Source organism: Podarcis cretensis (genome assembly GCF_951804945.1).
Source record: "Podarcis cretensis genome assembly, chromosome: Z".
In the NCBI taxonomy this organism is placed as follows: domain Eukaryota; kingdom Metazoa; phylum Chordata; class Lepidosauria; order Squamata; family Lacertidae; genus Podarcis; species Podarcis cretensis.
In genome coordinates, this window is record NC_137184.1 from 33,013,586 (window position 1) to 33,040,727 (window position 27,142).

The window sequence follows — 27,142 nt, forward strand, 5'->3', positions numbered from 1 at the left end:
CACAATAGGTTCAGAAGGTAATGGGTATCCTCATCATCAAGTATTCTGCCCATTCCTGCTCATGCTCTGTCCCTTCACAACTTCGCACTGCATCATTCCATTTGTAGTCACAATCTAATCACTGTCTGTTATTTTAAAGAGAGTGAGTGAGTGAGTGTAATATTATGCCTCTTGACCTCAGTGGGTTTTAAAAACAAAATGAACATGTGACTCTCCAGATGTTCAGCTCAGCTCCCCCTCAGCCAGTATGGTCAGTGGTCAGAGATAATGGAAATTGTAGTCCAATAACATCTGGAGGTCCACAGGTCATTCCACCTCTGTTGTATAGATGTCATATAAGAAAGAGAAAACTACTGCTAAACTTGAAAGCTAGCTATCTCAATCTGTTAATTTTATATAATTCCAATTTGGATCAACCTGACTTCCTCCCACTGGAAGTTTGAACTCTGGTTTTGAAGTAAATTAATGTCCTTGAGTTAGGATGTCCTCTGGGTGGTACAACTTAGAGGATCAATTGAACAACCTGTCTCATCCCTGCCACTTGCAGCATGGTGAACATAATGTATGTTTTATGTACTTTTTATGGGTTGTACTTATAAGTATGGGTTGTTCTTTGACCAAACTGCGGGAGGCAGTGGAAGACAGAAGTGCCTGGCGTGCTCTGGTCCATGGGGTCACGAAGAGTCGGACAGAATTAAACGACTAAACAACAACAACATGGGTTGTACTTAGATTGCATTGAAATCAGATAAGTTGTGACTTTCAAGTTTCATTGATTTCAGTGGTAGCTAAGTGGGACTAACGTGGAAACAACCCTGGGTATTGATGCAAAATATGCATTAAATCACGAAATGGGCTGCAACAAAAAGGCATCTAACAAGTGTAAAAAGAAGGTTTTCCAAATGTACCAAAAACATTCCTTACCTGGGGCACCATTTGATCTCTGGTTAACCCTGGGAGGGAGGTTTATGGCCCAGAATTCTTTTGTAGAGGAAGCATTTTTCTATGGTGGGGCATTCACACTGTCTCAACTAGCCCTAGGAAATTGCTAGCATCTTCTAGAAGGATGCTGGAGGATTTCTCTGTTTACTAGACTAGCCTAATCTAATTTCATACCTACTAAGAAGGCAAATCCTGGATTAACCTGGCCTGGCAAGGAGGGGATCACGAAGGCAGCTTCAGTGTGTTGTTTTCCCAGCACATTAGAGAAGGTGACAAGGACCGGGACAATATCTCTGCCTCCAAAAGGGGTCTGCGCAGAGAAGAATTTCTGCTCAATTCTCTTGAGTCAGTTGGACATCAGTACCATCAAAACAGATTGGGAGAAGAAGTGGGTCTGTTGCAGCAAGGCATTGTAAAACAATCTAAAAAGTTCTCCGGAAAAGAAAGCCGCTAGCAGCTCTGCCATGGAGGAAACGTATCTACTTAACGTGGAAGGAGTCAAGAAAAAGATTTTACATGGCGGTTACGGTCCGTTGCCAGATTTCAAAGATGGGAGCAAGGTAAATGGCTGAAAGCATAGAAACCATTAAAAATGTGTAAATAGGATCATAAGAAGATGTCTTACACCGTGCCAACTCATCTCAACCATCTCATGGTTGTCGATATACTGTACTGAGTTGCAATGGCTCTCCCAAGGTTTTGGACAGGAGACTTTCAATCCCAGCTGGAGGTGCTGGGTACTTAAATAGGGACTTTTTGCATGCTAAGCATGCACTCTGCCCCTGAGCTAGAGCTCTTCAGCAGTTATTAGCAATTATGGCTAAATTGAACCTCCATGTTTGGAGACAAGTATACACTAAATTTGAGTGGCTGGCGTCGGCAGCATGGAAGAGCAATTGCTTTCATGTTCTGCTTATGGGTTTCCTGGATGCATGTTGCTGGCCACTGTTGGAAATGGGTACTGGACTAGGTGGGCCTTTGATCTGATTCAGCAGGTAGTTGATTCTTAGGTAATTAGGTAAAAAGATGGGCAGCAGTAGGGTTGACCTGGAACACTCCTCTTTATTCCTCTGCCTTCTGTCTCTTCTGACTACTGGCTTTAGAAAGCTGTTCTTTGGTTACAGAAGTAAAGCACACAGTAATAAGGCAGTGAATCCTTTTCAGTTGTATAATATGCCTGTCAGGGGTTCAGGAGCAGAGGCACAGGGAGGAGAGGAGATGGAGAGCGAGGGGGAGGAATCCGAGGGGAGCGTAGGAGAAGAGGACAGTGAACCGAGGGATTCCATGAGCCTCTCCAGCGAATCGGAAGATTCACAGAAGGGGGCGCCAGTGGCCAGGGGTAGGGGGTTCCCAAGGGGAACGTCCCAGGAGCAAGGGGGCAGCAGGGACTCCCAGAGCAGTAGTTGGAAATCAGGACCAGCTTCCCCACCAGAGCAGAGTGGGGGGGAAGAGTCCCAAGGATCAGGGCCAGTGCATTCCCCACCAGGGAGAGAAGATAAGGCAGGGCTGACCACACCTCCATCGGAGAGTCAGACAACGGAGGGGAGGTCAGATCCGGCCAGTGTCCCGGAAGAGGGAAGCAGTGACAGAAGTAGTGTAACGGTCAGGAGGAAGGTCACTGGGTTGGCGCGAGAGGCAAGTTCAAATGTACAGGAGCGCGGGACAGCAGAGAATGAGGATTGGGAACCGGGTCCTAAAGCCCGCCGGAGGGAGGGGGAGGAGCTAAGCGACTCGGCGTCGGAAGAGTCCAGAAAGGGCAATGCCCCAGCGGGCAGGAGGACCCAGAGGAGGAGAGAGCAGCGTAAAAGGTGGAGCAGGGCTAGGATCTTAAACTGGTGTCATAGGGGAGGAGACTCAGACGGGACTTCGCCGATCTAGGGTTTAAGACGTAGGGCTGCACGCTGTGGCTTTGAAATGGAAACTGAACTTCAATAAAGACTTTTGTACATTACTACAGCCTAGTGTTGGTCCTCTGTGAGCTGGGACCTAGAGGCAGCTCTGACAATGCCTAACGTCTATAGAGCTGTGGAGGCTAAGCGCTGTGTCAGGTGCTAGCCCTATTCAGAGTAGACCCATTGTAACTAAATGACCTACTCTCAGTAGGACTAGCAGCCCTACATATTTAAGTTCCTGTCCTACTTTTCAGTTATGTGCTTTTGGAATTATGACGCTCATTTGCTATTGGTTAGCAGTTCAAAAGCATGTCAAAGTGCAAGTAGATAAAAAGGCGGGAAGATAAACGGCGTTTCTGTGTGCTGCTCTGGTTTCACCAGTAGTGGCTTAGTCATGCTGGCCACATGACCCAGAAGCTGTATGCCAGCTCCCTCGGCGAATAAAGCGAGATGAGCGCCGCAACCCCAGAGTCGTTTGCAACTGGACTTAACTGTCAGGGGTCCTTTACCTTTACCTTTAAAGGACAATAATTCCCACATAGGGAGAGGAAACTGAGCAGACTCCCATTCAGTGGAGGAAGGCAATAAATAATTGCCCCAGAACACTGTGGAAGGCAAAGCAAAGGCGGTTCTGAACTTCCAGGGGTTTAGATTTGAGCTGACTAGAGCCCTAACCATTATTAACTTTAGTTTGCCTTTGATCCAGATCACATTCCACTTCCAGACGCTAAAAGACAACTTTGAGAGAACGGTGATAGATGACAGCCGGGGCCCTGGCATCCCCATGGAGATTATTGTGGGGAAGATGTTCAAAATCGAGGTGTGGGAGACCCTTCTAACTTCCATGCGGATCGGCGAGGTGGCAGAGTTCTGGTGTGATGCTATTGTGAGTGTGCAATTGTGTCAGGCATACCCTGAAGACATGAATTGTCAAGTTCATGCCTACCCTAATTAGCAGAAAGTTATTTGCAATTGACTATCAAGCACTTGGTACCCTTCAGATGCTTTTGAACTCCAACTCCCATCTTCCCCAGCTAGCATGGCCAGTGGCCAAGGAAAATGGGGGTTGTAGTCCGTCAACATCTGGAGAACACCACAGTGGCTATCCTAAAATATGCTCACAACCTCCCATCATTTGACCTAGTTATTCAGATTCACTAAAATAGTTCCCAGACTCCACCTTTTCAAAGTCTCTGGAACGTAGGAAGCTCCCTTATACCGTGCCAAATTATTGGTCCATCTGACCCAATACAGTCTACGTTTAACTGGCTACGTATCTCCAGGGTCTTGGGAACAAAATGATCTTTCCCATCACCAGTTACTTTATTATCTTAATTTGAAACCTAACCCTACCCTCAGCATGTAATGCAGGAACTCTACCACTGAACTACATGCCTCAATTTCCTTTTATCAAATGCCTCTTGCGATAGATTCTGGAGTAAAGCAGGGATGGAAAATTGCAATGGGTTTTGGACTCAAGGGGGCGGGGCGGGCTGTGGGTTCAGATACCTATTAACTTGCCTCTCGCCTTCAGGCCTTGGGCAAATTTCCGTTTCTTATTGTGAGTTGACTATGGGCTATTTCCAAGCCACCTGTTTACTGGACATCCATCCTGATTTGTTTCCAGGGAGATAAAATAGCCAACATTGTCTAATGAACTTTTGTTCTGACTTCTTTGTGGGGAGATTAGATGCTGCTGCATCAAAGCGTTATCCAGCACTTCCCAGTGCATCTTACTCTCACTTTCCTGATCACAAAAAGTCTGTTCTTTTGGGAGGGGGGAGTGGCCTTGTTGTGCAAGACCTCTATCCCCCACTCCCCAATCCATTATAGTTGCACAACCTGAATTTGCCAGTGACTTGACCCTGTCCCAAAATAGCAATAGTCTGGAAGTGTCCTAAGAGAATGTCAATGACGCTTGGGAGCTGGATGGGCTACGTTGTGCCTTTTTATGCTAAGATAATGCAGATCCTAGGGATGCGGGTGGTGCTGTGGGTTAAACCACAGAGCCTAGGACTTGCCAATCAGAAGGTCGGCGGTTCGAATCCCCGCGACGGGGTGAACTCCCGTTGCTCAGTCCCAGCTCCTGCCAACCTAGCAGTTCGAAAGCACGTCAAAGTGCAAGTAGATAAATAGGTACCACTCCGGCGGGAATGTAAACGGTGTTTCCGTGCGGTGCTCTGGTTCGCCAGAAGCGACTTAGTCATGCTGGCCACATGACCCGGAAGCTGTACGCCGGCTCCCTCGGTCAATAAAGCGAGATGAGTGCTGCAACCCCAGAGTCGGCCACGACTGGACCTAATGGTCAGGGGTTCCTTTACCTTTACCTTTAATGCAGATCCTCCATTAAGGAAAAAATACCATCTTCCCTCTTGGACATCTGATTGTAGCACATCACATTTCCCATGCAAGGCCCTGTATGCTCTCCGCCCTAGTCTTATGGTTACCTTCTTCGCAATTTCAGCACACGGGAATGTACGCCTTGGTCTCCAAGGGCATGAGGAAAATTGCCGAGGGCAAGGACCCTCTGGAGGGCCAGAAACATCGCTGTGGGATGGGCAACATGTTCGATTACTACACCACAGGCCACGCAGACCTGGATGAACTGCAGCAGACGCCACAGCCCCTTATTTTCATTATGGAGCTGTTCAAAGTGAGTGGGAGAATCAGAAGGAAACTACAGTTCTGTTGTGTAACGTGCCATTGCCACCATCTATCTCATCAATGGATGATTATTTATGACCTTTATATTCCCCTTTCCTCCAAAGGAGGTCAATTGGTTTATCACACCCTCCCCCCATTTTACCCTCACAACACCACTGCGAAGTAGCCCAGGAGACAACAGCTGGCCATGGACACTCTGTGAACACCAAGCTGCGTGGGGATTTGAGCCTCCCAGCCCACTCTTTCCCAGGCCTAATCCAGCATCATTCTGGCTACTCCATGCCACTGACATGGCAGTCAGTGCCAATGAGTATCAGTTTGTGCCCAGCTGTGTCAGATGCAAAAGCTTTTTGTGGATTCTACCGCTGCAGTTGGAGGGAGGAAGCATTTCTGCCCAAATCACCCTCTCGCCCACCCCAAGGTCCTTGCACTTTGAAAACTGGCTCGTCAGAGAAAAGGGTTCAACTTACCTCATCCCTGATGTGCTGTTTTCCTATTGTCAGCCTGATAATAATAATAATAATAATAATAATAATAATAATAATAATAATAATATTTATACCCCGTTCTTCCTGGTTCAGAAAACTGGGCTCAGGGCGGCTAACAACAAACTTAATTGATGCAACAAAAAACAGCATAACAATTGATGCAACAAAAAACAGCATAAAATACAGTATAAAACATGAATAACAATAAATTCAGAATTTAAAAATCAATTTAGGGGGGGAAATCCATCCAATAAACATTAGATGATCACCAGGGCTAGCTGGCTAAATTAGTCCTAATTGGGCCAGTGAGGATACCAGGGGAGAATTAGCTGTGGGATCCCAGAGTGGGTAATCTTCATAAAAAGGGGAGGGGGAGGGAAGGAGGGAAATAAAAGATCAGGCTAAGTTCAAATTGAAAGCTCTCTTACAGGCCCTGTGGAAGGAAGCACAGCATACGTTTTCTGAAACCCTTGTCCAGGTGCTTCCACCATCTGCTGTGGCGACTTAGTAAGAGGATCTTCTCTGCTGCAGCTCCCTCAGATATCTTTGTACTGGGAGGTCCACGGGCAGATATTAGAGCTGTCCACATGCACTGGGTGCTGAGCCAATGGGGGTGCCATCTCAAAGCTGGGTAAGCAAGGCACTGGGCTTTTGGGGAGGAGGTGTGAAGCTCTGGCAGGATCCTAGAGTCCTCTAAGCTCCAAAGCCTAGCTAGCACTTTCCCAGTTTTCAGCACCAAAAGGAGATAGGGGCAGAATGTGGGAATCCCCCACTTGCAGGTGTCCTGGTATGGAACCCCTGTGTAAGTGGGGGTTCCCCTGTAATAACTGTGGTTTTCTATCCTATCTAGGTAGAGGATCCCTCTTCCTACAAGCGGGATACGTGGGCCATGAACAACGAGGAGAAGCTACTGGCTGTGCCAAAGCTGCACACGGAGGGCAACCGACTAGTCCTTTCCAGGAAATTCAAGGAAGCAGCGGAGAAATACCAGGAAGCTATCATCTGCTTGCGCAATATCCAGGCCAAGGTAAGAGTTGGGAGGAGATAAAATAAAAAAGTAATTGATTTAAAATATGTTGGCTCTACACAGGCTGCCTTTCTCCATATTTGACTGCCCGTAGAGTAGGACTTTCTGTTGTTACAATCTAAGGCAAGCGGGGTAGTTGCCCAGGACAGGGTCTTCTCAGTGGTGTCCCCTTCAATTATGAAATACTCTCTCCAAAGAGGTCTGCTTGGTGTGTTTTTTGTCGTCTTCTTGGCATCATGTAAAGACCTTTGCAGCAGCAGCAACAACAAAATATCCCAGGCCTCTTAGACAAAATTTTAGTTCTGTTGATTGTTTCACATGGCCTTCAAGATCTTGCCGCCATTCCAATGTTTGGGTTTATTTAGATTTTTTTTTTTGCACTGTTCTTTTCTAAAAACTGTTTTGCATTTCCTTCTCATATGAATTGTTCCTATGATTTATTATTTAAAAATCAAAAGGTGGTATAAATATGTATAATCAGAACCATGAAGCAAGGAGAAGAACCTGCTTCAGGCAGCAGAAGTGCAGGAGACAGTGCTCTACCTGATCTACTACTTCTGCCGCTGCCGGAGAGAGGGAAGCTTTGTAGCACATGGCGCTGCTCACCTTCCCTGCCCCTGGATAGAGGAGCTGAGTGTTGACACTTTGAGGAGCAACCCAGCTCCCACCTAATTTGGTGAGAGCTGGGGAACGAAGGCGGCAGAAGTTGTTGGACTCCAACTCCCATCAGCCCGTGTCAGAATAGCCCTGCGGTGCAAGATGGTGGTGGAATTTGTAGTGCAACAGCCCCTGGAGGGCCAGAGGTTCTTCCATCCCTACAATATGGACCATAATGAAGGTTTTGAACATGGGTAGGCAAACTAAGGCCCAGGGGCCAGATCCGGCCCAATCGCCTTCTAAATCTGGACCACGGATGGTCCGGGAATCAATGTGTTTTTACATGAGTAGAATGTGTCCTTTTATTTAAAATGCATCTCTGGGTTATTTGTAGGGCCTGCCTAGTGTTTTTACATGAGTAGAATGTGTGCTTTTATTTAATATGCATCTCTGGGTTACCTGTGGGGCATAGGAATTTGTGGGTCCCCCCCCTTTAAAATATAGTTTGGCCCCCCACAAGGTCTGAGGGACAGTGGACCGGCCCCCTGCTGAAAAAGTTTGCTGACCCGTGTTTTTGAATGTCCAGTGTTGGACTATATTTTTGGACCACTCATTCCCCATGAAGGACTTAGCATGTCTGATGTCTTGCCACCCCTAAAGTTAAACTGTATTTCACCTGGCCGGTGTCTAGATCACCTGGGGGTCCATTTTTAAGCTATTCTGAGCTCTCTGTGAGAAAGAGGTGGATGCAAATAAGTTATTTTGTTAATTAGCTAGGTGCTCTCTTTTGCTACGAATGAGCTTGTTGGGCTCCATGTCTCTAATGTCCCACCCTGAACACTGGCTTCAATGCAGGGAGTCACTGTCTCTTAGTGCACTATTCCAAACCTTACCTGGAGATGCTGGTGATGGAACCTGGGACCAGCATGTAAAACCTGCAAAGCAGGTGCCTTTACCATTAAGCTACAACTCTTCTCCAAACCCACCATCTTGTTCTTTGCTGGGTTTCTCCACAGGAGAAGCCGTGGGATGAAGACTGGATGAAGCTGGAGAATCTCATTACACCTCTTGTGCTGAACTACTGTCAGTGCCAGCTGGAGTTGGGGGAGTATTATGAGGTGCTGGAGCACACAACCGACCTCCTGCAGAAGAACAATGGTGAGTGGTTCCTTCAGCTCGCTTCTTGCAGAACCCTCCTCTATCCTTTTCTGCATGTGCCAGGGCCCTACATTGCATGAGCGTAGAGATGTGCTCCAGCATTCCTCCTGTTGCCCCGACACTACACATCTAATTTTATTGGCCACCCCTGAAAAAATCAATGACCAAAGCAATTACTTGGGCGGTTTGTTAAGACTGGGTGAGCTCACACGCTTTGTTCTTTTAAGTCATTTATGCTTCCAAAAAGAGCAAAGCAAACATTCGATACTAGTTTAGATGCATCCAACTGACATGGTCCTTTTGGACCTGGAAGAAGGCAGAAGGGGGTGGTATGAGGGTGGAGTGGGGTGCACATATGCAGGCCCTGCCAATGTGTGCAGGGGCCGGGAAAAGAACCCCTGTCCAAAATAGTCACTGTCTGTATCAACAGCCTGCTTTTGCACTATTGAGGTCTAGATTTATCATCGTTATTATTATTAATTAAAGTTGGGGTTTTGAGAACACAGTGTTCTACGCTACTAACCAAATTATTCATGCATCGTGATCGTGAAACCACAAGGTTCAGCACTAGTTCCAGGTTTTGGGGTGCTATTGGGCAAGATGCTTTGGTGGGGTCTCCTCCCTCCATGAGTCCATCTCTTCCTTCCCACAATCACAAGTGTCACATGATCAGCACAGCAACAAGGCTCCTTAGCAGGAGTGGGGAAGCGCAGGCCTAGGAGCCAAATACAGCCGGATTCTTTGAAACTGAATGTAAACTCAGCTGAAGTCTTTCTCCCAATGTGCAGGAGGAGGAGACTGGGAGCATGTGACCCCAGTGCTGGATTCCAACTCCAATCAGCACATTTAATGGCCAGGGAATATGGGAGTTGTGGGCAGCAGCATTTGGAGCACCACAAGTTCTTTAGCTTTAGCTTCAGCATTATGTGTGATCCTACCGCACTCTGTCTCAGTGAATAACTGAGGAGGAAACGTCAACAGTTGAGTTTGGTTTTATTGACCCATTGTCATCTGGCAATTTTACACAAAGCTACTGGTACCTCTGAGTGAGAGAGATTTAGGCTGTGTACACACCATACATTTAAAGCACACAGCCCTGCAAAGAATTCTTGTTAAGGGTGCTGTTAATTTTAGCTCTGTGTTATAAGAATTTTAAGGTCCCAAATATAGAATATTCATAACTGTACACATATCTAAATATATGAACCGTGTGTCTGAAATAGTACGGGAGAGCAATTCTGAAGCCATTTAGACTCTCCCAATGACTTCAGATATTCCTCTGCAGTAAGGGAGGCAAAGAGAGAAAGCCTTCCCATTGTCTTTTTGCTTGCAAATCCTGTCTTAAGGGTATGTTTGTGTATGAATAGGGTGAGCCTTTGAGCTAAAGAAGGGCCAGGCTGCCCAGGTAATACAATCAGTGACCATTATCAGGTATTTGGGCAGGCAGGATTTCTGCTGTAGATCGCCTCTTTCTGTGATGTATGTATGGTGTTTAGGAGTGGTGGTCTTGGGGGTACAGGGTGGGCAATTTCAAAAGTCTATATAAGGCCTTGCACACTATTGTTCAGGGTTCTCCTCCCTCCTGCGCATGGTGAGTTGCAACGGTTCGTGAATAAAGATCAGGCTTACTAGCTGCTTTACTTCTCAATATACTCTGCTATTTTCTCCTACTGAAAGGGCTCTGTATGGGCTCTGGAATGCCCCATAAGGGAAAGGGAGCAGTTTTTCTTATAACATCTGTAAGGGGTGAGCAACAATTCCCAGTATTCTTTGGTGGGAGGAACTGCAATTTAAATGTATGTGGTGTACACAGTCATTGTGTAACCCAAGTGGGCTGACTTCAGTCTCATGCGGTCCACTCAGATGACAACGTAAGAAACACCCTATCCTTACATGGCCCAGGAAAGCAGAATACTGAGAGCGGTGGCTTTTAACAGATAACTCTGTAATTTATTAGATTTGTTTATGAGAGCTAGCAAACCAACTGACTTTGTTCTTTTGCTAGAAAATGTCAAGGCGTATTTCAAACGGGCTAAAGCCCACGCTGCTGTCTGGAATGAAAAGGAGGCCCGAACAGACTTTTTGAGGGTGGCCCACCTGGATCCATCGCTGACTGCCGCTGTGAGGAAAGAATTGAAGCTCTTGGGGGAGAGGATGAGGAAGAAGCACGTGGAAGACCGCAAGAAATACAAAGATCTCTTCCAGCAGCCTTCTCCTAAAGGAGAAACTGAGGGGAGAGCAATGGAGGAGACAGAAAAGCTGTCAGATTCTAGCCTCGGCCCACAAACAGAGGAAAATAATCAAGAAACCCTGAGGCCTGAGAGAGGAAGAGAAGAAGGGAGATGGATGGGTGCAACAGAAGAAACAGAAGAAACAGAGCAAGGGGACTTAGCAGAGAAAGAGGATGGACTCCTAATGAAGACAGGTGTAATGGACAAAGAGGACATCACCTCTCAGAAAGTGAGGGAAGAGGAAATAGGAAATAAAGATAAAGGAATGATGGAGAGTCATTCTGGAGATGACCTGACAGGCTGTGAAACCTCTGGAAGCAAGGAACGGTTAGAGTTCGGGCAGTGGAAGCTTGAAGAACAGAGGGGGAAAGTGGAAGAGATTAATTCTGGGGCTGGGGATCAAAACAGAGAAGTGGATTCTCCAGTGCTGGAGAAAAAGGACGCAGAAAGAAGAGCCGTCCCTGGGAGTCCTGGAAAGGAATTAGGGGGAGTTGCAGGAAACCATGTGAACAGCAGTGTAGGGGAAGGGTTCATTAAAGGACCTTGTGAGATTGGAGTGGGCATTGGAACAGAGAACTTCCCAAGAGAGACGGAAGGATATGAAGAAAGTTGTGGGAAACGAGAATCCCAAACTGTTGAATTGTCAATGGTACAGGGTGATAAGGGCTTTGGAGCAGAGGATCCCAAGGATGGGGTTATAGTGGAGAGCCCTCAGGAAAGTAGTGAAAAAGATGACTTCCAAATCCTTCAGGAAGGATCAAAGACAGAAGCAAGTGTGGCAACAGAACCGAGGGAAAAGGTCAGTTCTGACTGGGAAAACTGTGGTGGGCCAAGAAAGGAGAATTCTACTGGAGAGGAGGAGGAACCTAAAGAAGAAACAAAATTGGGAGAGAAAAGAAGAGAAGATAATGATCATTCCATTCCAGAAGAGGAGACACGTTGCTGTGAAGCAGGCCCAGAGCATTGTGAGGGAGAGGCAGACCCAGAAGACTTTAAAAGAGTGGCAACTGGTGATTATGTGAAAATAACATTAGATGTTAGGGCCAAGGAAGTGATAAGCCTCGAATCACAGCATGCCAGAGAAGAGGGGGATGGCCACAGAGAGGTGGTTGGATGTAGGGAGGAAGGAACTGAAGTTGGTGACAGATCTAGGTTGTGCAAAGATGCACAAGGAGATGAGGTAGACCAAGAATGGTTCAAGGCAGAAATAAGCTTTAAAGCTGATGATCTGGAGGTGGGAAAGAGAGGGGAGGATTCCGAGACAGAGCAAGCAGGTCTGCAAGTTAGGGGGGGAGAGCCAGAAGCGAAAACAGGCAGGGAAGCAGAACTGATTGTGGGGCAAGACTCTCTATGGGACAATGGTGAGGTGTCAAGAAAGGAGGATGGAGATACAGAAGATATTTCATTGGCCACCCACTGCAGAGGAGACAAAAGCGAAGAGCTGGAGTTGACTGGATCTGGAGCAATGGGTGAGCCGAACATTTCTACCCTGAGACAACGCAACCTGATGAAAGAGGAAACCCAGTGAGGAGGCAGAGAGTCAGGTATGAAAAATAGTGGGTTGTAGAATCAGTTGCTAAGGTCTAGGGCAGAGCTTTCCAAACTGTGTGTCACGACATGTTAGTGTGTTGGCTGCAGCGTGCTCCTTCCAGGGCTGGAAAGGGGGTAATTTAACCTCCAGTTTGCTAATAAAACTGAATTACTGTCGCAAAATGATGCGTTTCTTTTAAAAAGTGTGTCACCAACATAAAAAGTTTGGAAAGCTCTGGTCTGTGGTGATATTGGGGAGCAGGGTCAGAGTGAAAGTGTAATAGCTAATGATCTTTGATGTGGCCAGCTCATCTTGTTGAGAACAGGCAACTCAGGGTCTGGTGCAGTAATCAAAGGCTCAAGGAGGAAGCTGCCATTGCATCTACACCTAAGAAAACAAGCATGCTTGCCCCTTCTTGGGTCTGCTGGTATTCTCTTCAGTTTCCTTCCTCAATTGAAGAACTGTCTGCAAAAAAGTGCTATACAGGGTCATCTTGCCATCCTCATTCAGCCACTGCACGTGTACTCGGAAAATAAACCTCCTCTTTGCCACCACAGGCAAAGTCTAACATTTCAGATGCAAACAAGAGATGGGATATGATTTCCATTCCCCTGCCCCAAAGATTCTTTGCAGATTTAAAAAAAAATAATTGTATTGTGCTATAGCTGTACAGTGCCTAGAGAACTCATTTATGAGGCATCCAATGAATAGAAATAAAGTTGAAGGTGTTTTGAGAAAGGGATTGGTGCTTTTGGTGGTGTTGATTATTTTTGCTGTTGCCCTGGAAAACAGGTTTTGCATTTGGTCAGAGAAGACAGGGAGGGTATTTAAAAATGCACGAATGCAAGGTTAACGGGATCCTCAGCATCTGCAGGACACTGCTCCTCAGTGTAATCTGCTTATCCTCATCCCATAAGTACAGTATATGGCATCTCCTAAAAAGTAAAGGGGTAAAGGGACCCTGACTGTTAGGTCCAGTCGCAGATGACTCTGGGGTTGTGGCACTCATCTCGCTTTACAGGCCGAGGGAGTCGGTGTTTGTCCGCTCCACAGACAGCTTTTCCGGGTCATGTGGCCAGCATGACTAAGCCGCTTCTGGCGCAACGGAACAGTGACACCAGAGCAGCGCACGGAAATGCCGTTTACCTTCCCATCTATTTATCTACTTGCACTTTTTGGCATGCTTTTGATCTGCTAGGTTGGCAGGAGCTAGACCAAGCAACGGGAGCTCACCCCGTCGCAGGGATTTGAACTGCCAACCTTTTGATCAGCAAGGCCAAGGCTCAGAGGTTTATACCACAGCGCAACCTGCGTCCCTGAATGGCATCTCCTACATATAGCTTAAAATCTGCCATTTTAACTTTTCCACGGTGCCTTCTAGTGTAGCTAAGGCATTGAGGGAAATATTGAAATGTTGATATCCCAGACAAAACTTTTGGTGGTATTAATCTGCAGTGCAACAAGTGAAAGAAAACAAGGACAAATGGAAGTGTGGATATAGGCCCTAATTTTTTTTTTTTTTTTTTGGGGGGGGAATCTTTTTAAAGCATTTTTTTTTCAGGCCACATGCAAAGAAGGAACATAAAAAAGAACCTTGTGCTTTTCTCAAGAAAGGGGAAATTCCTCCAAAACAAAAAAATGAAGCAACACAGCACTTCAGATACAAATTTATTCTTTTTTCCCAAAGCAGAAATGGAAAAGACTTGAGTGAAGACAGCACATTTTAACCAGTCATTATTAGTTCTGCTCCCTTTAGAAAAAAAAACCCTCATTACTCATTGTGTCCCTTTCAATTGCTTCGACAGAGATGAACACCCACCCACACCCCAGTGACCAAGCTGCAGTCCTGCTATGTGAAGAGCTAGGAAAGCGATGAGCAAAATTCCTGGGAGTAGGCAGCGGAGAGGAAATCTCTTGTTATTTGCAGTGGGAAGTTGCAACGCTAATGAACAGGGTTCTGGGTTCCCAATGTTATTCAGAAAGTGGTATGGGGTGGCGGGAAGAACTAATAATGAAAGTATAAGATTGAGGGATCCACCATATGCTACAGAGCAATTGTCCATTTCAGGACAATTTTCAGGCCTCTCACCATATTAGTTTCTGTCTCTTATTGGCACACTGAAAAATAAATTATATATACTTCAAATGCAACACAAATTCTGCCAAGTGCAATGGGCAATTGCAATTCCTCTAATGCTAGGGGCAGATGAGGCACAAGACTTAAGGTTTTACTTTTGATAAGTAAATTGGTTGGCTTAACGTGTAAATTAGCTTGCGTGATGGTTCATAAAATTTTAGAATAATGCTGCAGTACTATCAATACAAACAAAAGAATCGAGAACCTACACATCTTAACACTGTAGAAAGCGATCAGATTAAACGACATAAGTTTCTTAATATGGCCTACTAACAATATTGTCCGCATTCTGTCTTCGGTCACTGCAGACGAGATGAAGGAAGAGCACCAAGGGATAGATAAGACCAGTTGGATGAATGAGTGGGCTTCTCTGCCTTGTAAGAATTGGGTGGAAGATGGGATTTGGGTATGTGCTGCTCTCTCCACGCTTCTGACTGAAAAACTGCCCCACCACAAATTACCTGTTCTATACAAGAGTTAAAGGTTAAAAGTAGGGAAGGGAAAGAAAGTACAATGCAGTCACATCTTGCATGGGGGTACATTCCAGGGATAGCACGTATATGCAGAAATGCATATACACAAACCACCCCCTTGGAACCGCCCACACACAATTTTACGTTCCAGAGCCTGCATGCTAAATGGACCAAGACCCCCCCCCCCCGCAGGTTGGTAAGCAAATCTGAGAGCTTAAAAGCCCTTTCCGCATCAGGAAAACCCTGTGCAAAAAGAACATTTAAGCTCTCTGCCTCCCATGCATTTAATTTGTTTGATTTCAACCAGCTGGCCTTCAACCGCGTAAAGTTGAAATCACACATGTTAAACACACATAAGCTGTGAGTTACCTGTACTTATTTTACATAACAAGGCGATTCTACCTAATTCACACTTTCCAAAGCCACATGAGAACCGAAACACGGCTGTCCTTCAGAAGTTGCACTTCCGCAAATGCATTCCTCAAGCCATGTAACGTGTACAAAAAAAAATGCACTATATCACGGTAAAATGTCCATTAATATGCATATATAAAAATTCAAGAAAATAACATATTCCAAAATGCATTATATTAGGGCAAATTGCTTTGCAAAAATGTGTATATTACACAAAATGTACTCAAATATATTAGAGAACCTTTGGACATCATATGCTGATGAGTTTTCACATGGAGTTATATAAAAAAGAAATTACGAGCTGATGTGGGAAAATGAGAAACTGAAACAGATTCGTTGATTTCCTAGTTGAAAGCCCCTATTCTTCCTTTGCATCTGACTACCCATGAGTGTGGATTTGTCATTTGTCAATACCCTGGTTTTGTGGGCTAACGTGGGTACCAAGCTCCTGATCATATACAATATCAGCACTTAACTCACATACAGTAGTTCCATAATGACAGGACTTTGGGACCAAAGCCCAGGGTTTCATTCAGCAGAAAGAAACAGGAGGGCTGGGTTAACCATATATTAAAGTAAAACAATATACATTCCCCAAGCCCACCCTGTTCTCTTTGAATGCCAGGATCATTACGTCCAGACTTAAAATTGCTTAGCTTGCACTGCAGCTCATGTGCCACTTTAGGAAACAGAAACATGCTTCTCACCTCAAGAAAGGAACACTATGTGTTCCTTCAGAAACATGAAAAGAGGAAACACAGGACACAGATTTCCTCCTCTCAGCAGATCATGTAAGCCAAGGCAGGGACAGGGAATCTGTGGGTCTCCAAATGTTGGATTCCAGCTCTCATCAGTCTCGGCCAGCTTGGCCAGTGATCAAGGGTGATGAGAGCAAATCACTGACGGTGCACAGGTTCTCAATCTCTGTCCTAACCTCTCCTTCTTGCTAGTTTGAGTAACTACATGACCCCTGGGGATCTCCACCTGAGGCCCAATCCCAAAGTGGAGTTTCAGTTTCTTTCAAAACTAAGATGGCATGTGGTGTTTGTTTTATTTTAAAATACAATTCAGAAACAACTACAGTGGTACCTCGGGTTACAGATGCTTCAGGTTACAGACGCTTCAAGTTACAGACACCGCTAACCCAGAAATAGTACCTCGGGTTAAGAACTTTGCTTCAGGATGAGAACAGAAATCGCACAGCGGCGGTGCAGCGGGAGGCTCCATTAGCTAAAGTGGTACCTCAGGTTAAGAACAGTTTCGGGTTAAGAACGGACCTCCAGAATGAATTAAGTTCTTAACCCGAGGTAGCACTGTACAATGGTGATTTCTGCCAGGCTTTTCAGAGGTTCAACCATCAAACCAGATTATTTCCTTGGGAGGAAGAATTGGCATATGCCCACTAAGAACATTCTTGGCCCAGACTTAAAGGTCCACCATTACAGAATATTTAACAGAATGCTCTTTGTCATGCTTTAAATCATGCTCACACAGTATAACTGGCAGTGCCTACAATGCCGATGGCCTAAAAAACCCACTTCCTTCTACAGCTACTGTGTGACACAAATCAGCCCACTTCGTTTAGTGTTTTCCTCATCTTCTTGGGAGCCTACAAGATTCTCAACAGCCAACATGCTGTAGCAGTCCACTAACATAAACCCCACACAAATTTATGACAACGTGCTACAACAACCCTCACAACCTACAATGCTTTCAGCACATGTGACATTCCTTACAATCCATAAATGCTGGTAAATTACATTGTGACCCATAGCACCACCAGCCATGGACTTCACAAAACCCATTCTATAACTTGCATTTTTAAGGGATTGCGTTCAGCCATTTAGCAATACTGCTACTTGAAAGTTGAGGCAGACCTCAAACATATAACTATCTTTTTATTTTTTGAGGTAGCAGATTTGACTGTGTATATACTCTGAAAGCAACACCCACAAAGAACCAGCCACGGACATGATATACAACACTGAATGCAGCAAAAGGCAAAGGCTTAAATCTAAACTAGATTCCACACACTGTCTTTGCTTACAATTTACTGCCCACTATTAATCGCCTTTTACCATGGACTAGCACCTTTAACCAACAAACATAGGTATTAGCTTTAGGGCATAGTTCCCTACACTAGAACACTTCCATTAGTTGTCATGAGCTGCCTTTTCCCTTGTAAATTTGTCACCTGCATCCCCAAAACACAGCCTATCATGGACACCAGCTTCAGGGGATCCTGCAATGCCAGTCGATTCTACTGGATCCCCAGTGCCCAACTAGGGGATAAGTCCTGAGTGAATAGGCCATGACTGTGATGTTTATCTGCCCCTCCTTAAAGAGGAGAGGTGAGAAATTTTCAAGTTTAAACGGGAAACTTGTGGTGTACAACAACCTTGTGCCAAGACTGCTCTTGGAATAGCCAGGGTCTGTCAACACAGGACCCAAGTGGTTTCTGGAGCATCAGAAGATTTGGGCTACATGAAAGGCATAGTATGCTTTGTGCTAATCCGGTGTGTTTGGGATTAGAATGGGAACTGCACAAATCAAGGCCATAATACCACTGAGAGCTTACCTTAAAGGCAGTGGTTTCCAATGTGTGTTTTTTTTGGCCATGCCTCTCTGTTTCTTTTCTTTTGTCTTGTAGCCTATGGGAGATGCAGAACATCTGGTGTCGTTGCTATCTCAGTCCGGGAAATGAGCCACATTCCATAACTTTCTCTCAGTTGGAAATATAGAGGCAGCAGTTCCACCGTAGCAATTGCTAACCAAGGAAAGAGCCTTGAGCTGCCTGATCAACAACAGCCCAGATTTAAAAATTCCCCCAACGTTAAAATGATTATGGGATCACACTAGCTTAAATCTAAGCGACCCAGCCTAACTAGAGGCCTAACTATTCAGACGCCAGTCCTTCTGAATAGTTGCAATCTACCTGAAAGGAAATGGGGACACCTGTTTATTTTCCAACATAACTAGCTGTGCTGCTGAGCGCAGTTCAAAATAAGTCCTTTTTGGTCACTCAGAAGCGCAGATATACTATGCTTTCAAGTGCTCCTTGCAACTGAATATTTTGTACTGCATTTGACCTGTGTGACTTGGTTAAGACCACTACGCATAGGAAGCTCAAGATAGCAGCTATCCATATGCTTCTTAAGTTTGCCACACACAAATTGATCCAAAGAGGGAGGGACTGGACCCCATAGCACAAGGCGTAAATAAACTCTATAGATGCCAGCAGATTCTGACTCCCAACCACCTTTGTTTGCAGGAGGTCACTCAGGTGGAGATTATTCCAACTCCAAAAGGAAGCAGGCAGGCCTAGGCTCTTTGGAAGAAGCTGCTGGGCAGACAAAGAGAAGAGAGGGAGCAGCCTCCCATCACATAAAAAAGCAGATTTCGGAACAGAGCAGAACTGCAAATCCAAAGTAAACACATAACAAGGAATTAGAATTTAATGCATGAGGAAGTCCATTACAGTGCTTAAATACAATATATATAATATGTATTTATATATTATGTATATATATAAATATGTAAATTAAAACAATAAGGCTCTCTGTTATAAAGCTTCTCTCACATAAGGCTGCTGTTACTGCCATTGGAACAATATGTTTTAAAGCCTGCTCCTCTCCCTTGTTTTCCCATGAGATTTAATCTGGGCCTTGTCTCTTCCTCCCACTGACCTTGGAAGATATGGAGGTACCCGGGCGCTTGCAAGTTCCTTTTGCAACATACCAACTCTTCTGATTTTTTTCATTATTATTATAAAGGTTTTGGATTTCTTCCCAGCTTAAAGGTTCTTCATGGTTTATCGGTCACTGTGAGACAATTCCAGTCCCCATAAAACCACCATCCTGTGAAGGCCACAGATCATTTCACTTGGCCAAAATCCACCATAGGCCACTTCCTGACTCAACCCCAAAATTGGCCCAGAAAAAGCGACAGTCCACAACACAAACTGTAGGGGGGGGGAGCTATTCATGTCAGTTTGTAGTTTGCACAGAAAGGCACCACCATGTGCCCTTGTTCCCTTCCTTTCAGAGTTCCTTGAATCTAGACATGTCACAACATCCAGTTTTGACCTCATCTGGATTTGGGGTACGTAACCCTGGATTGCCCTTCCAAAGGAAATGCTCTGTAGATACACCAAGGAGTGCTCTCCTGGAAGCCAACCCCTGCAAGGATTCTGGTGAGCTTCTGCTGAGGATGTCCCCTTAAGGATCCGAGTGAAGTCTGTCACACAGAGGGGAGGAGAGAGGAAGGGAGAGTAGCAGCTGCTGAGGAACTGGTTAGACAAAGCCTCTCACTTGCAGGAGGTGTTAGATAAGGGAAGTCGGACCTGAAAGAGAAAACAAAACAGGGTCGCATCCAGTGGAATATGTGCCTGCTGGATTCATGATATAAAGGTTGTCTTCAGATTGTCTTTTTTTTTTTTTTTTTAAACGAGAGGGATTCATTGGCATACCAGAAATCTGGGTTTGTGCAATTCATGAATTAAAGCCCTCTGGCGTAACAAAACCGTTATCACACACACAAACACCCTCAAAACTGGACTGCTTGCAGCTAGGAAAGAGATGGGGAAATGCTCTAAAAAATATGGGACAACGATCAATTGGCAGGAAAATGTATAACCTCCATGCAAACAAATAAAGATGAATGCACATTGTTGTATAACCTTCCCACAAACAGATCAGGATGAATGTTCAATAAACAGGTTGCCTGGAGAAGCCCAAGGATATTCAGAGTTATACCCGGAAGCAGTTTGAAGAGTGGAGGTGTTAAGGGCTTGTGTATATGTGTATACATGTACAGACAATTTGGGTTTGATAATAGGGCTAGTAAGTTGTGTTGATCCCCCACCCTGTAATGTTTTGCACCCTTCTTCGTTTTTAGCACAGAAATTAGTATCTCAAGACAACAGGCGTAAAACCTTTTAACAAAATGCTACTTGGTAAGTCTATAAGGCTTATAGACAAACATTAAAGGAAAAAGCAGGCATGCACACAATCCAATTATATTCACAGTGGAGCTTAGTTAAATCACCCATCCCACCCACGATTTACACCCATCCATATATTTTACTGTGTCGCATAAAGATGGCATTTGAGGCTGCAACCTTAGAGGCCATGAGGCTATATTGGTTCTCCTTCTCTAGTACTGGATCATCCCTCCCCACCATTTTTGAGAACTGTGGCCTGGTCCAAATGATGTCACAGCTCTGAGCTTGGTAGGGGTCAGGGTTTGTGTTGGGGCGGTTGGGAGACATACCAGAGTGGGGAGAGGACTGGGAAATGTCTTGGTTCTAAATGATCCTGAGTTTTTCTTAGCGGCCGAAATTCCCCCAAACCAGGCAAGTTTTTAGATCTCAAAGGGAGGGAAATAGTGACGCTCCTTTTTTTTTTTTTTTTAATCCGCAAAATGACAGGAGGACTGCAAGAGCCTTTCTTCACCCTCCCTGCCAACAACACACTGTTAGGGCATTGGATGAGGCAGTTCAAGTGCCTTCAGTCCCCTCAGCCTCCAAACCTTTTAAACTTGGCACCAATCCTTCTGGGACTGGTTCTACACCAGAGCTCAGCTGATTGTTTCCCACATCCTTTTTGGTGGGCATTTTCCTTTGAATTTAAGCCTGGCTGCATTGGAAGAAAAGAAACAATTCTTTCCTTTGAACTTGGGCCACCTGACATCTGGCAATGTCAGTCGATTGACAATTCGGCAGCTCTGCCCACCTGTCAAAGTGAGAGGGAGCAGAGTTTCCACCCTGATCTTTACATTTGCAATAACTCTCTACAGGGTTTCAGAGGCTGGGGAAGAAGCCATACTGAGCAAATACTAAATCTTTACACTCAAACTGTGGCTGCATACACACCATAAATTTAAAGCACACCATATATAGAATTCTAGGGACTGTAGTTTGATAAGGGTGCTGGAAATTGTAGCTCTGTGAAGGGTGAACTACAGTTCCCGGGGGGGGGGGTTAGGGGAGAATGTGCTTTGAATCTACCATGTGTATGCAGCCAATGTCTTGCAGCCTACCTCAGGGCTTATCCAAACTTACTTTTCCTCTGCTCTTTCAAGGCCTGGTCTGTGATTTAAAGCTCTGTGGGGTTTTTTGCTACAGAGCAGTCTCTGTGAAAACTCTTTAAAGTTCAGTCAGAGCAAATGTCAATCTGTGGGAAACCCGAACTTGACATTTTCTCTGCTTCAGCTTTAAAGAGCCGGTTCTTAAAGGAGAAATCTCAGAGCAAAACAACAACAAAAAAACCCACTTGGATGCAGAGCGTTTAAATGTGGACCTCTGCCTGGAAAGAATGCATGGGATTTATTCATTCCTGGAACAAGTTTGTCAATCACACAACACACTGAGCCACGAAATCTTTCTGTCCCCTTTCATTCGCGATTTTCCTGAGATATATTTCTGTCTTCTGCATATAAGAGGTGAAGAAAGCCTTAGGCCTATTATGCCACTGTGAGGGGAGGAAACAGAGGCCAATGGTTATGCCCATCAAATAAAAACGGACACACTGGCAAAAGCAGTAAGGCTAGGTTATACAGGTTTGGTATGCCAGACATCAATGCCGTAAGCAGCCAGACCAGGAGCAACACAATAGCTAATACCAGCTGATGCCCACGGTCAGCTTTGAACAAGTCATCTAGGAGAACTTGAGAGACTTCTTCAGGAAAGCCAGGGGGTGTGGTCTTTGCCCTGTCAGGGAAAAAAAGGACTGTGACTCCAGGGGCCTACAACCATTCTGGTCAGCCTTCCATTTGTACAGGAAGACTGAAGTGGGAAGTCTCCTATACCCATGGAGACTCCCCTCATATTTTAGAATCCTGATCTTTCAGGTTTCTAAAACATGTGGGGAACTTCCACAAACTCAGGTAAAAAAGGCTGCAGTGAGGGTGGCAAGCTTCAAGCGTTACAGTGCAACTGTGCAACTTTTTGGACCTCGGCATTGCATTCGAACCCACTGCTGGTGCCTTGGGCTCTCCAGTAGGGCCCACTGCTTTCAGTAGGGGCTGCCATTTTAATTTACCTCAGTAATCCAGAGATGGGGAATCTATGGCCTTCCAGATGTTGCTGGGCCTACAATTCCCATCATCCCTGGACATTGAGCTACAGTGGCTGGGGCTGATGGGAATCCATGTCCATAAGCACCTGAAGGGACACAAGGTACCCCATCCCTGATGATGTAGGCCCAGATGATTTAATGCACTGTACCTCCAGTGTTGGGAAAAGCATTCCGAAGCTTCTCCATGATATCCTCCAGACACAGACTGACGTCCTGAGTACTCACCTCCACCTCATCTAAGAGAAAGAAAAATGAGTAAAAAAGGGGGGTAGGGAGGATATCATGTTAATATTGTTGTATCTGGGATTTTCAATGAAGAGTCAGTTAAAAGTGGTCTATTAATCAGTCACCATCTTGCTGAAAGGTTGGGAATAACACTACAAGACAGATTTGAGACTTGTTGTTGTTTAGTCGTTTAGTCGTGTCCGACTCTTCGTGACCCCATGGACCAGAGAACGCCAGGCACTCCTGTCCTCCACTGCCCCCCCCCCGCAGCTTGGTCAGACTCATGCTGGTAACCTCGAAAACACTATCCAACCATCTCGTCCTCTGTCGCCCCCTTCTCCTTGTGCCCTCCATCTTTCCCAACATCAGGGTCTTCTCCAGGGAGTCTTCTCTTCTCATGAGGTGGCCAAAGTACTGGAGCCTATTAGAGGACAAAGCCCTCTTTCCGTTGATAGTCACACCCACACCATACATATGAAGCAGATTTAAAGCACATGGCTTCTCTCAAAGAATCCCAGAAACTGTGGTTTGTTAAGGGTCCTGAAATTGTTTATCTGTGAGGTATAAATTACAGCTCCTAGGATTTCTTGGAGGAAGCGATGGTCTGGATGAGACTGAAGACTATTAGACTAGGAAGCAGAGAGGCCAAAGGCTATGTAATGGTCCAGCTCAAACACATGTTTATAATGCCAAGATGCATTCTCAAATAGATGATAAAAGACCCGTGACCCAAATTGGGTTCTCTTCCTGTTTCAAGGAGGGGGACATGACCAATGACCACCCTAGGGTTACTTGGGAGGAAAGGCAGGATATTAAAGAAAGGAATACAGTAGAATAAATAGAGCAGGAAGGCAGGATCTGTTCCTCAAGGTACAAATTCATGCACCACATAGTTAAACTATGGAACTCACTCCTACAGGAGAACCAATCTGGATGGCATTAAATGAGAATTAGACAAATTCAAGGAGGATAAGTCTGTCCATGGCTACTAGCTATGCTCTGCCTCCATGGTCAGAGGCAGTATGTGTCTGAATACTGGTTGCTGGCATCTGCAGGAGGAGACTTGTGCTCCGGTCCTGCTTACAGGTTTCCCAGAAGCACTGGGCTTGCCACTGTAAGAGCAGGATTTTGGGCCAGCAGACTCTTCTTACGCTTTGTAATTGCTTCAGCAGAAGTAGGAATGAAGACATTCAGGAAAGAAACCCAGCAGCCTGCAGGGCAGGCTTCATGGCAACACAGAGCCTCACCTGCAGTTTCCGTGTTTGGAGTGCCAGGGCCTTTTTCTCTGGTCTGACTCTCCTCTGATGGATGGGGAGAGGAAGCCAAGGATGAGGCTGTAGAGCCATCCCCTTTGGAATCTGCTCCAGGCTGGGAAGAGAAGGGAGATGTTAAGGATGCTCATGACCACCAACTTCTCACCTGGTGCTCCCCCATCTGTCCTGCATGGCACATGGCCACTGGCTCTGACATCCTCACAAATCCAATTGCAGCTTCAGGGTTGGGCTGCCCACTAAATCACAGGTCTTCAGCTGATGGGTCATGACCCACAAAACCTGGCCTCACTTCAGTTCATACCATTTCTTTTGAGTGTGTAATATTGGGAAGGGCCAAAGCTCAGTAGCAGAGCACCTGCTTTGCAAGCAGAAGGTCCCAGGTCCTACCTGCAGCATCTCTAGGTAGGACAGGGAACATCTTCCATCTGAAACACTGGAGAGCCACTGTCAAGTTTGCACAGACAATACTGAGCTAGATGGATCAATGGTTTAGCTAAGTGTAAGGCAGATTCCTGTGCTCCTAATGATGTCACCGGAGGATGAATGCATGGGATGCAAAGGAGGCCAAAGAACTTTCTTTTTGAGATACAGCCCACAGATAATACCTGCAGAAGCAGCTCTCTCAGGCGCTGCAGCTGAGATTCTAATTGTTTGTTGTGGTCCTCCAAGATCTGCATCCGTGTCTCCAGGCGGCTTTTGTGCTGTCGAAGGATCCGGGCCTCTGCCAGCAGCTCTTCATTGTGTGGATCCTGTGCTGATTCTGGAGTTCCTTCTGCCGACTCTGCTGCCTCCTCATGCTGCCATTTCAGACGCTTCAGCTCCCCCTGGAGAACCCTGCAAGGAGAAATACAAGCTCAGGAATGCAGCAAGAGTATGCTAGCATCAGGGGCTTAAGGTGCTCAACAGCTAGAACAGTGGCTCCCAAACTTTCCAACCCCTGGACCTGAAGGTCTTGGAGGACTACTTAATCAATGGGGATTTTTTTTTTTTTTTTTGCCAATATCATGAATGAAAGTAAATATCGTTAGGAACCTCTGTTTCTGTCACACCCAAGAAATATTTGCACACGTCTTACAGATCTGGAATAAAAGGAATGATTACAAGAACTCTGCTGGCCATGCCCACTTACCTGTTTTCATCCTCCAGGTGAGCCAAGATTCTCTCCAGTTCCCCTTTGTCGTCTGTGTTGGTGCTGTCCTGGGGCTGCTGACTACTGACTGGTTCTCTGTCTGTAATAGGGCTGGAGTGGCGCAAAAGGTACTGGTCCTCATCCCTGTTGTGGACAGAGCTGTGATGAGGTTAATGCAAGGAAGCTAGAAGTCTTAGTGGGGTGGTTTGTTGTACTACATTCAGTGGCGTAGTGTGGGGGGTGCAGGGGGGGGCCGGCCGCACCGGCCGCAACATCTGGGGGGGGGCGCGCTCGCCGCCTCTGGAGTCACCGGAGAGCCTTGGGCGCAGGCTGTAGCAGAGCCCCATGTCTCGCGGAACCGACAAGCTGTGCGCGCGTCCGGGCTGAAGGCGTCCGGCAGGCAGCGGCTCTCAGCGCTCGCTGCGGAGGGCGCGCCAGGCAGCCCCTCCTCACAGCCCCGCCACTGCTGCAGCTGCTGCTGGGCCATGTTGCATTTTCCTCGCCTCTCTGCCCTCCTCCGGGCAAGCGGCGTCGTTTGGGCGGCAGTGCCAGTGGCAACTCACCTCAGATCACCTGACACGGACCTGCCGCCGCCGCCGTGGCTACCTTACCGTAAATACCCCAGCCCAGGCAGCAGCAAGAAGAAGCTGGCAGCGGCGGCAGGTTAGGGGTTAGGGGCACAAATTACTTGCCTTGCCCCGGGTTAGGGGGCGCAAATTACTTGTCTTGCCCCGGGTGCTGACAACCCACGCTACACCGCTGACTACATTACACCTTGCATCAGGCCTGCTGAACTAATCTAAACAGCTGGCATGCTAAGCTTCTGCCTCTCCCCCTTCACAGGAAGTTCAATGCCTTACATTGAATCAGACCCTTGGTCCATCTAGCTCAGTGTTGTCTACTTTGACTGGCAGCTGCTCTCCATGATTTCAGGCAGAAATCTCTCCCTGTCCTACCTGCTGATGCTGGAGACTGAACCATGCGAGGCAGATGCTTTACCACTGAGTTACAACCCTTCACCTTATTCTGCCACTTGCGATGGCTTTAGCCTTGCCTTCCTGTTTCCTGATGGCATTGCACATGCACACCCATGGCTCTGCATCCCTTTCCCCTTTTTGTGATGCGTCTTTTAGATTGTCAGCCTGTGGTGTGGGCAAGGGGTGTATTGGGTCTTGGTTGCCACTGCTAGTTTGTAAGCTGTTCTGGGAGGCATTTTGCCTGAAGAGGATAAAATTGCCTGAAATAAATAAATGTGCATGGCCTAGGTGCTGGTCACCTGGGAAACAACAGACCAGCTGGCCTACTGCACATTTTACCTGAAGAACACTTGCACTGATAGGACAGGAAGAAGATGGCATTGGGAGGTAGAGCAGGAGAGAATTTGAATGTGTAAATATTTCTCGCTACGTGTAGGAAATCTTAACGTACCTGTAAAAAGCATAGGTAGCATGCTAACTTTTGTTTGCCATGCTGTTTGCTCCTTTTCAAGAAATGTAGGCCAGATTTGACTCTGGATGAGTCCACAAACAATTGCAAGTGGGAGAAGCAAGACATATGATAGAAGTGAGGTTATGTGCTGTATTAATGCTCATTTTCCCCACCCAAGGGAAATGGGGGAATGTCCACATGGAATCCTTCTCTGCCCAAATGAAGGAGTGGAGGATAAAGGGTTAGGGACATCTGCCAAGAGATCACAGCCTAAAAGTGAAGCCCTATACACAGTCATGCAGCAGTTAGTCCCATTGAACTCAATAAAACTCCTATGTCCAAATATAAATGCAGGTGGTTGCAGTGTGAAGTCGCCTAATTAAATATGACCTCTGGTTGAACCCTGATATCCCCCACACCCTAGCTTTGCAACTGACTGAAAGCACAGATTTCAGC

General features: G+C 46.1%; 2 protein-coding genes and 1 long non-coding RNA gene across 9 annotated transcripts in view; 1 reads left to right on the top strand and 2 right to left on the bottom strand.

Moving 5' to 3' along the window:
• Positions 1-21: 21 nt before the first annotated feature.
• On the top strand, positions 22-18,886 carry LOC307208068 (uncharacterized protein). Of its 2 annotated transcripts, XM_079962417.1 has the most exons (7): positions 22-1,502; positions 3,541-3,720; positions 5,299-5,487; positions 6,837-7,013; positions 8,627-8,768; positions 10,774-12,543; positions 18,826-18,886. In XM_079962417.1, exons 1-6 carry the CDS (start codon positions 1,407-1,409, stop codon positions 12,525-12,527), a joined length of 2,538 nt encoding a protein of 845 aa, XP_079818543.1. In that variant the 5' UTR covers positions 22-1,406; the 3' UTR covers positions 12,528-12,543; positions 18,826-18,886. The 2 variants fall into 2 exon arrangements, with proteins under 2 accessions (XP_079818543.1, XP_079818542.1); XM_079962416.1 differs by lacking the exon at positions 18,826-18,886 and having other exon boundaries at positions 10,774-13,272.
• On the bottom strand, positions 14,186-18,839 carry LOC307208108. The gene is made up of 2 exons (XR_013834982.1): positions 18,526-18,839; positions 14,186-18,470 (listed from the first exon to the last, which is right to left on the bottom strand). It is a non-coding gene; the product is annotated as an uncharacterized lncRNA (long non-coding RNA).
• A 97-nt stretch (positions 18,887-18,983) lies between the features above and the next one.
• The window catches only part of DRP2 (dystrophin related protein 2), a 56,151-nt gene continuing 47,992 nt past the window's right edge, over positions 18,984-27,142 (bottom strand). For 4 of the 6 annotated variants that reach the window (XM_079962408.1, XM_079962407.1, XM_079962403.1 and 1 more), the window contains 6 exons: positions 25,259-25,417; positions 24,735-24,963; positions 24,103-24,223; positions 22,780-22,866; positions 22,176-22,263; positions 18,984-19,896 (listed from right to left, as the gene is read on the bottom strand). In XM_079962408.1, coding sequence (XP_079818534.1) covers positions 22,211-22,263; positions 22,780-22,866; positions 24,103-24,223; positions 24,735-24,963; positions 25,259-25,417 — 649 coding nt within the window. In that variant the 3' untranslated portion in view covers positions 18,984-19,896; positions 22,176-22,210. The remainder of the gene's footprint in view (positions 19,897-22,175; positions 22,264-22,779; positions 22,867-24,102; positions 24,224-24,734; positions 24,964-25,258; positions 25,418-27,142) is intronic. The other 2 variants (XM_079962404.1, XM_079962405.1) reach the window with 2 other exon arrangements.